The 9,380-nt window shown below is 47.1% G+C and overlaps 1 protein-coding gene across 1 annotated transcript; it reads left to right on the plus strand.

The window, feature by feature from the left end:
• The first annotated feature begins 550 nt into the window (after positions 1-550).
• Positions 551-7,283, plus strand: LOC125507009 (wiskott-Aldrich syndrome protein homolog 1-like). The gene is made up of 3 exons (XM_048671711.1): positions 551-605; positions 5,172-6,018; positions 6,782-7,283. The coding sequence occupies exons 1-2, from the start codon at positions 551-553 to the stop codon at positions 5,948-5,950; spliced, it is 834 nt and encodes a 277-aa protein (XP_048527668.1). The 3' UTR covers positions 5,951-6,018; positions 6,782-7,283.
• The last annotated feature ends 2,097 nt before the right edge of the window (positions 7,284-9,380 follow it).

A 9,380-nucleotide genomic window follows, 5' to 3' on the forward strand; every position in this document is an offset into this window, starting at 1 on the left:
TGGAACTTCTGATCTAGGTTAACCCCGAGGGTTTTCAAAATATTTGTGAATTTGTAGGGTAAAGAGGGGGTGCGGGGGGCCACCGAGGTGGGCACAACCCACCTGGGCGTGCCTTGGCCCCCAGGCACACCCTGGTGGGTTGTGCCCTCCTTGGGGCACCCCCCAGGTGCTTCTCTGGCCCATCAGGAGTCTTCTGGTCCATAAAAAATTCACAAAAAGTTTCGCGGTGTTTGGACTCCGTTTGATATTGATTTCCTACGATGTAAAAAACATGCTAAAAACAGCAACTGTCACTTGACACTATGTCAATAGGTTAGTCCCAAAAATGATATAAAATGACTATAAAATGATTATAAAACATCCAAGAATGATAATATAACAGCATGGAACAATCAAAAATTATAGATATGTTGGAGACGTATCACGGATCTAGTCCCCCTGGATCCAACCAGGTGGCAGATCGGACCGCGACGACAACCCCCGAGCCATCTTCTTGCCTTTCGCCGCTGCCTTCTTCGCACGCTCCATAGCTGTGGTCTTCTCCTTCCCCATGGCGGCGGAGTGCGAGCAGGGCAGGTGGAAGCGTCGAGAGCAGAGAGATGCGTGTTAGAGAAGTAGAGGAGAAGAGGTGTAGGATCGAAAGTATGTATAGAGGGGGGTGATTAGACTACTTGACCAAATAAAAATCTAGCCTTTTTCCAATTTTAGTTCTTGCCAGATTTTAGCAACTTAGCACAAGTCAAGCAATCAACCTACACATGCAATTCTAAGAGTATAGCAGCGAAAAGTAAAACGATTGCATATGAAGGTAAAGGGAGGAGTTTGGAGTGTGCAAACGCAATTGGAGACACAAAGATTTTTGGCGTGGTTCCGATAGGTGGTGCTATCATACATCCATGTTGATGGAGACTTCAACCCACGAAGGGTAACGGTTGCGTGAGTCCACGGAGGGCTCCACCCATGAAGGGTTCACGAAGAAGCAACCTTGTCTATCCCACCATGGTCGTCGCCCACGAAGGACTTGCCTCACTCGGGTAGATCTTCACGAAGTAGGCGATCTCCTTGCCCTTACAAACTCCTTGGTTCAACTCCACAATCTTGACGGAGGCTCCCAAGTGACACCTAACCAATCTAGGAGACACCACTCTCCAAGAGGTAACAAATCGTGTGTTGATAATGAACTCCTTGCTCTTGTGCTCCAAATGATAGTCTCCCCAACACTCAACTCTCTCTCTCACAGGATTTGGATTTGGTGGAAATATGATTTGAGTGGAAAGCAACTTGGGGAAGGCTAGAGATCAAGATTTATGTGGTTGGAGTGGAATATCTTGACGTCAACACAAGTGTAGGTGGTCCTCTCTTAGAAAATATATGTTGGAAGTGTAGGCATGTTCTGATGGCTCTGTCTATGAATGAAGAGTGGGTGGAGGGGTATAAATAGCCTCCACACAAAATCTAACCGTTACACACAAGTCACCAAACTCGGTGGGACCGAATCATGAAACTCGGTCAGACCGATTTAGTTCAAAATGTGAACGTTAGGATTTTCGGTGGGACCGACATGTCAACTCGGTGGGACCAATTTTGTTAGGGTTAGGACATAACGTAATCTCGGTGAGACCGACTACACAAACTCGGTGAGACCGATTTTGGTAATGGACTAATAGAGAGTTGGTCAGGCAAACTCGGTGGGACCAATTCGCTCATCTCGGTTGGACCGAAACGTTATGGAAGGGAAACAGAGAGTTTGCATTGCAATCTCGGTGGGACCGATCGCTCATCTCGGTTTGACCGAAACGTTACAAAGGGAAACAGAGAGATTACAATCCCATCTCGGTGAGACCGAGATCCCTATCAGTAAGACCGAAAATACTAGGGTTTCTGGCAGTGGCTATGTCAACTGAACTCGGTGGCGCCGGATAGAAAATTTCGGTGGGGCTGAGTTTGACTTTTGGTTTGAGACATATGTGGATAGGAGAAAGTAGTTGAGGATATGGTTGTGCATTAGTAACGAGATTTCTAGCCCAACACATGCAACTGCTTGGATCGCAAAAAATGGGTGGCGACAACACATGTTTGACTTCGATTTGGTGGTGCTTCTCAAGTACCCAGTATCGAGCTCCGAGGTGAAAACCCTAGGTCTGGCCAAGTTGGTTATACCTGGCAATGACGATGTTTTTTGTTGTTACCTTATTGAAGGCATTGCATGGATATGCTCGGACGTGATCTTCAAGGTGAAAACCTAGAATATGACCTTTGGTGGTTAGACCCGGCGACGGCGGCGCTCGGGCGTCGTTCCCTTCGTAAAAGTGTTGTTGTTGAAGAACCACATCGTCCTTGTGGTGTCAAGAGTTGGTTGGTGTGGATATGGTCATTGATGTAGTTTTGTTGTTTATTATTTTGGTTGCTTCAATTTTTTTCAACTTAGGCATAGATTTGGTCTTGTCTGACTTTGTTATTTGCCGGTGTGTTTATTTGTGTGTATGCATTGGTGTTGGATGTGTTGAATGTCATGCATACCACAAAAATATGATGTCTGTTGTTGGGAACACCTCACCTTTGTTGTGGCGCCCTCTCTCGTTCACACCGTACATCTCCACGGACAGCCAAGCAGGAGTCCCCTGCCACCCACCCCGCTCTCCACCCTGACGAAGGAAATATGCCCTAGAGGCAATAATAAAGTTGTTATTTTTTATTTCCTTATATCATGATAAATGTTTATTATTCATGCTAGAATTGTATTAACCGGAAACTTGATACATGTGTGGATACATAGACAAAACACAGTGTCCCTAGTAAGTCTCTACTAGACTAGCTCATTAATCAAAGATGGTTAAGTTTCCTAGACATAGACATGTGTTTTCATTTGATGAACGGGATCACATCATTAGGAGAATGATGTGATGGTTAAGACCCATCCGTTAGCTTAGCATAATGATCATTAAGTTTTATTGATATTGCTTTCTTCATGACTTGTACATGTTCCTTTAACTATGAGATTATGCAACTCCCGGATACCGGAGGAATACCTTGTGTGCTATCAAACGTCACAACGTAACTAGGTGATTATAAAGATGCTCTACAGGTATCTCTGAAGGTGTTTGTTGGGTTGGCATAGATCGAGATTAGGATTTGTCACTCCGAGCATCAGAGAGGTATCTCTGGGCCCTCTCGGTAATGCACATCATGATAAGCCTTGCAAGCAATGTCACTAATTATTTAGTTATGGGATGATGCATTACGGAACGAGTAAAGAGACTTGCCGGTAACAAGATTGAACTAGGTATGAAGATACCGACGATCGAATCTCAGGCAAGTAACATACCGATGACAAAGGGAATAACGTATGTTGTCATTACGGTTTGACCGATAAAGATCTTTGTAGAATATGTAGGAACCAATATGAGCATCCAGGTTCTGCTATTGGTTATTGACCAAAGAGGTGTCTTGGTCATGTCTACATAGTTCTCGAACTCGTAGGGTCCGCACGCTTAACGTTGGATGACGATTTTGTATTATATGAGTTATGTGATTTGGTGACCGAATGTTGTTCGGAGTCCCGGATAAGATCACAGACATGACGAGGAGTCTCAAAATGGTCGAGAGGTAAAGATTCATATATAGGAAGATAGTATTCGGACACCGGAAGTGTTCTGGGGGTACCGGGTACGTATCGGGTCATCGGAAGGGGTTCCGGGCAACCCCCGGTAAGCTATATGGGCCTAATGGGTCAAGAGGGGAAACACACCAGCCACTAAGGGGCTGGTGCCCCCCCATATGGGCTGGCCAAATTGGAGAAGGAAAGGGGAAGAAGGAAAGGAAAAAGGGAATAGGATTCCCCCTTCCCCCTCTTCCCTTCCTAGTCCGAATAGGAATAGAAAAGGGGGGAGGCCGAATTGGGAGGACCCCAAGTAGGATTCGTCGTAGTTGGGGCGCCCCCTTGGCTGCCTCTCCTCCCCTCCAACCTATATATATGTGGGGGCGCCGCTAGAACACAGAACAAACATTGTTAGCCGTGTGCGGCGCCCCCCTCCACAATTTACGCCTCCGATCATACTCACGTACTTCTTACGCAAAGCCCTGTGCGGATCACTTCACCATCACTATCATCACGTTGTCATGCTGACGGAACTCTCCCACGACACTTTGCTAGATCAAGAGTTTGAGGGACGTCATCAATCTGAACGTGTGCAGAACTCGGAGGTGCCGTACGTTCGGTATTTGATCGGTCGGAACGAGAAGAAGTTCGACTACATCAACCGCGTTGTCAAATGCTTCCGCTTTCGGTCTATGAGGGTACGTGGACACACTCTTCCCCTCTTGTTGCTATGCATCTCCTAGATAGATCTTGCGTGATCGTAGATTTTTTTTGAAATTGCATGCTAGTTTCCCAACAGTGGTATCATAGCCAGGTCTATGCATAGATGATAGTCATACTGCTTACCTGTAACGCCCCAAGACCGGAGCTTCAGATGCCTTTCATGTTTTCTGAGTTTCATCGTGTGAGTTGTTGGTTAGTTGCATTCATCATTGCATCATGTGCATTGCATCATCATGTTTTCAAAATTTGCATCTGTCCGGGTTTCCCCAGTTCTCTCCGTTGTCCGTTCTAAGCCCAGACACACTTGCACGCGTCCGCGACACGTCCGAAATATTATTTTATAAGTGTCTGGAAAATGTTCTTGGAATGGGATGAAAGTTGGCACGCGGTGTTGCTTTGTTGTTAGTAGGTCGCCTGCCAAGTTTCGTCGCATTCGGAGTTTGTTTGATGCCCCAACGGATAACTATAGCGGCATTATAGTCGGTCAATCGTCGGACGTTTTCGGTCTCCGAAAACTGTTGCCGGGCTTTCCCTCTCTTTCCTCCCTAGACCGTCTACACAGTCCACTACCTACCGCCAGGTCCAACCTAACCTCTCTCGTCAGCCCGCGGCCCTCCTCGCACGCGCGTCCGAAAGCTGTCCCAGACCCGACCCGGGCAGTCTTCACCGTTGGGTCCGAATCATCCCCAAACATCCCTAAAATATCATTGTTTTCTTTTTTTAGACTTCCTAAGCTAGTTTTCTTGAACCGCCCGATTTCAATCGGAGGGTCCGAATCTATCCTAAACTCCCCCTCTTTCCTTATATAAAAACTCCCTAGTCTAAATCTGGACAAAACCCTAACTTCTAGGGGCTTGTCCCATTCCCCCGCCGCCACCTTCCAAATCATCATCTGGATCCCTCCCGATCCACCCACGTCCTCTCCACAAAATTCCCCATCGGGCCAATCCCGCAGCCCCCTTTCGGTCCAAGCACCCGAGCCACGGCGAGCTGGCTAGGCGCCAGCCTCTCACCTGCGACCGCTTCACCAGGACCCCCGCGCCTGTAGCCTCCGTCCCCTGCTCGCCCGATGCCCGATCAAGGAGTTCCCCTTGGCCATCCTCGACCTGCAGCAGCAGAAGCCACCGGGCCATCCACGTTGCCCCTACCCTTCCTCCTTCCCGTTCCCTTCTCCTCCTCTCTCTCAACTCCCTCTCCGTCTCTGTACCAGGAACACTGAAGGAGCTCGTCGCCGCCACCTTGAACCCCGTCGTCCTGTGCCTCGCCTCTGCACCCTTGGAACGGGACGAGGTCGACCAGATCCGGGCCAGAGACCCTTGTTCCCGGCCGTCCCCTGCCATCGACGCTGTCTTCTTCAGGTTGTTGCGCCCTGCGTCGATTGAAGCCGCCATCCAAGCCCGTTCCCGGTCAGATCCGCCGTCCGGGAGACCCGCGCCCCTGCCGGACCTCCCCTGCTTCGCCTTGGTCCTTGCCGGTTCCCCACGTCTTCCCGGAGCCCTCGCCGTGTCTGCAAGTCCCGCCGTCGCCAAGTCCCTGCGCCCCTGCCCTGTTTCTACCTCGCCCTCGTTCGAACAGAGGACGAGCGCTTCCTCGTCGTGCGCCTGGGCTGCAAGCGCGCATCAGGCCTAGGCCAGTCCAGCCTGCATCCCCCACCGACCGGGCCAGGCCCAGCTCGCGCCGGTCCAGTGGTCACGCTGGTGAGCAGCCGCCCAGATCCCTGTGCACTTCCGGGCCTTCCAGATTTGGCCCATGTCCTTTTTTTCCTCTCTGTGATTTGGCTATTATCCAGAGAAAAACCAATTTTATAGGAAGCCCCCTAGACTTCATGCATATTATAACTCATTATCCGTGCATTGGTTTAAAATGATTTATATATGTAATATGACTAGAATTTCATCTAGTTTCATAATATGCCACTTTCATGAATGTTTAAAATGATGTTTGTTTAAATTTTCCATATCGCCATGCTAAAATGATTTAATTCATAACTAAATAACCTTAGCTCCAAACCTAGTAAACTTTATATGTAAATGGGGTGGGAAAATGCCTAGTTTAACATGGTGCACTCATCTTGCATGTTTAGCAACTCTAAAATATGGTTTTGGGCAGAACAGTACCATAACCAAAAATATGCACCTGGGGATTTTCCGGATTTGTTGTTTGTTGTATCCGGCCCCATTTAAACTGCTTAGATAGTATAGTTTTGTTATGCTTCACCTCTTGCCATGTTTACCAACATTTAATATTGATGGGTAGCATAACTGGGAGTGAACTAAATAAGTCATGTGGTGTTTTCTTCAATATGCAACTCCGTTGCATATTGAGCTCCACTTAACTTGTAGTTTTGTTTGTGCACTTTTCCATGCCATGCATATTCAAACCGGACATGCATCATACTTGGTTGTGCATCATGCCATGTTTATGTGGTGGTTGTTTACTTTGTTGCTTGCTTCTTTCCAGGTTGCTTCACTCGTTAGCTTCGGTTTTGTTCTGGAGTTGTGAGGATCTGTTCGACTACGTTCGTTTGTCTTCTTCATGGACTCGTTCTTCTTCCTTGCGAGATCTCAGGCAAGATGACCATACCCTCGAAATCACTTCTATCTTTGCTTGCTAGTTGATCGCTTTATTGCTATGCCGCACTACCTACCACTTTCTATATCATGCCTCCCATATTGTCGTGTCAAGCCTCTAACCCACCTTTCCTAGCAAACCGTTGTTTGGCTATGTTACCGCTTTTGCTCAGCCCCTCTTATAGCGTTGCTAGTTGCAGGTGAAGCTGAAGTTTGTTCCATGTTGGAACATGGATATGTTGGGATACCAAAATATCTCTTATTAAATTTAATGCATCTATATACTTAGTAAAGGGTGGAAGGCTCGGTCTTATGCCTGGTGTTTTGTTCCACTCTTGCTGCCCTAGTTTCCTTCATACCGGTGTTATGTTCCTTGATTTTGTGTTCCTTACGCGGTTGGGTGTTATGGGAACCCCTTGACAGTTTGCTTTGAATAAAACTCCTCCAGCAAGGCCCAACCTTGGTTTTACATTTGCCTAACAAACTATTACCTTTCCCTTGGGTCGACCAACCCGAGGGTCATCTTTATTTTAACCCCCCCCCCCCCGGCCAGTGCTTCTCTAAGTGTTGTTCCGAACCGGGCAGCCTGCGGGGCCACCTCGAGGAAACTTGAGGGTTGGTTTTACTCACAGCTTGACCTATCCGGTGTTGCCTTGAGAACGAGATATGTTCAGCTCCTATCGGGATTGTCGGCACATCGGGCGGCTTTGCTGGTCTTGTTTTACCATTGTCGAAATGTCTTGTAACCAGGATTCCGAGACTGATCGGGTCTTCCCGGGAGAAGGAATATCCTTCATTGACCGTGAGAGCTTGTGATGGGCTAAGTTGGGACACCCCTGCAGGGTATAAACTTTCGAAAGCCGTGCCCGCGGTTATGTGGCAGATGGGAATTTGTTAATGTCCGGTTGTAGAGAACTTGACACTTAATTAAAATGCATCAACCATGTGTGTAGCCGTGATGGTCTCTTTTCCGTGGACTCCGGAAAGTGAACACGGTTTTGGAGTTATGTTTGTAAGTAGCTTCAGGATCATTTCTTGATCATTTCTAGCTTCACGACCGTTGCGTTGCTTCTCTTCTCGCTCTTATTTGCGTATGTTAGCCACCATATATGCTTAGTGCTTGCTGCAGCTCCACCTCACTACCCTTTCCTACCCATAAGCTTAAATAGTTTTGATCTCGCGGGTGTGAGATTGCTGAGTCCTTGTGGCTCACAGATACTTCCAAACAGTTGCAGGTGCCGATGATACCAGTGCAGGTGACGCAACCCAGCTCAAGTGGGAGCTCGATGAAGATCTTGATGTTGTTTTCTTTTGTTTCCTGTTGATTAGTAGTGGAGCCCAGTTGGGATGATCGGGGATCTAGCATTTGGGGTTGTCTTCTTTTATTTTGGTTTCATAGTTGGACCTTGATTGTTTTCTGGATGATGTATGTTTAACTTGTATTTGTGTGAAGTGGCGATTGTAAGACACCTCTTTATCCCTTTCTTATTCAGTACATGGGATTGTGTGAAGATTACCCCTCTTGCGACAAACCAACCATGCGGCTATGCCTCTAAGTCGTGCCCCGACACGTGGGAGATATAGTCGCATTGTGGGTGTGACAAGTTGGTAATCAGAGCCATCCCCGACTTAGGAGCCCCCTGCTTGATCAAATCGCTGATGTTGTTGAGTCTAGAACAAAATGTTTTGAGTCTTAGGATTATATATATCGAAGAGTAGGATTCTTTTTACTCCTCAGTCCCTTCGTCGCTCTGGTGAGGCCTCTTGACGTAGAAGTTTTGACTCTCCTCTCCTCAAATTTCACGAAAAAAATTAGGATCACGCGGGTATCTTGGAATCGTTCCGATGGTTCTGTGACGAGAACATTGTTCTTGGTGCCTCCTGACATTTAGGGGTTGTGGCAGTGTCCCGGGGAGTTGAGCTCCGAGGTGTTGTCGTCACAATTTTATCGTTGCAGTTCTGGAATACCTGAGTTTCACCGACATCGAAAATCTCTTTTATGCAGTTGTTGGTGAGATAACCTCGACGCCACCCAGTACTGGGGCGGGAGTTCGGGAGTATTGCCATAACTTGTATAACGGATGCTTTTTGAAGGTTGAGGTACACGATTTCCGAAGGTTTCTTGGTTATGTGTTGAAGGGTGGATACAGCTTGCTGTAGGAATTGTTAGTTTGGGTGAGATATTATGTTTCCCCTGTATCCCCAACACCTGATTGCATAACCAGAAAGTTTCGGGAGTTTATAAGTGGGAATTCAAGTAGCTCCTAGAATAATCTTTCCAACAGACACATGATACGATATGGGATCTATCATCTGTTTGTTCTGGCTTATTTTGCAAGCCAATCCTTTGTTTTGTTTTGATTGTGGTATTCGAGTTGCTTTGAAGTCAAGTGTTGATTCCATACCTTTCCTAAGCGGTGTTCTCATATTTATATGTGAATACTAATCGTTCTTGATCATCGAGGTTGTCATGTCAATTTTTTCAACCG

The sequence above is a fragment of the Triticum urartu genome, chromosome 5 (assembly GCF_003073215.2).
Source record: "Triticum urartu cultivar G1812 chromosome 5, Tu2.1, whole genome shotgun sequence".
In the NCBI taxonomy this organism is placed as follows: domain Eukaryota; kingdom Viridiplantae; phylum Streptophyta; class Magnoliopsida; order Poales; family Poaceae; genus Triticum; species Triticum urartu.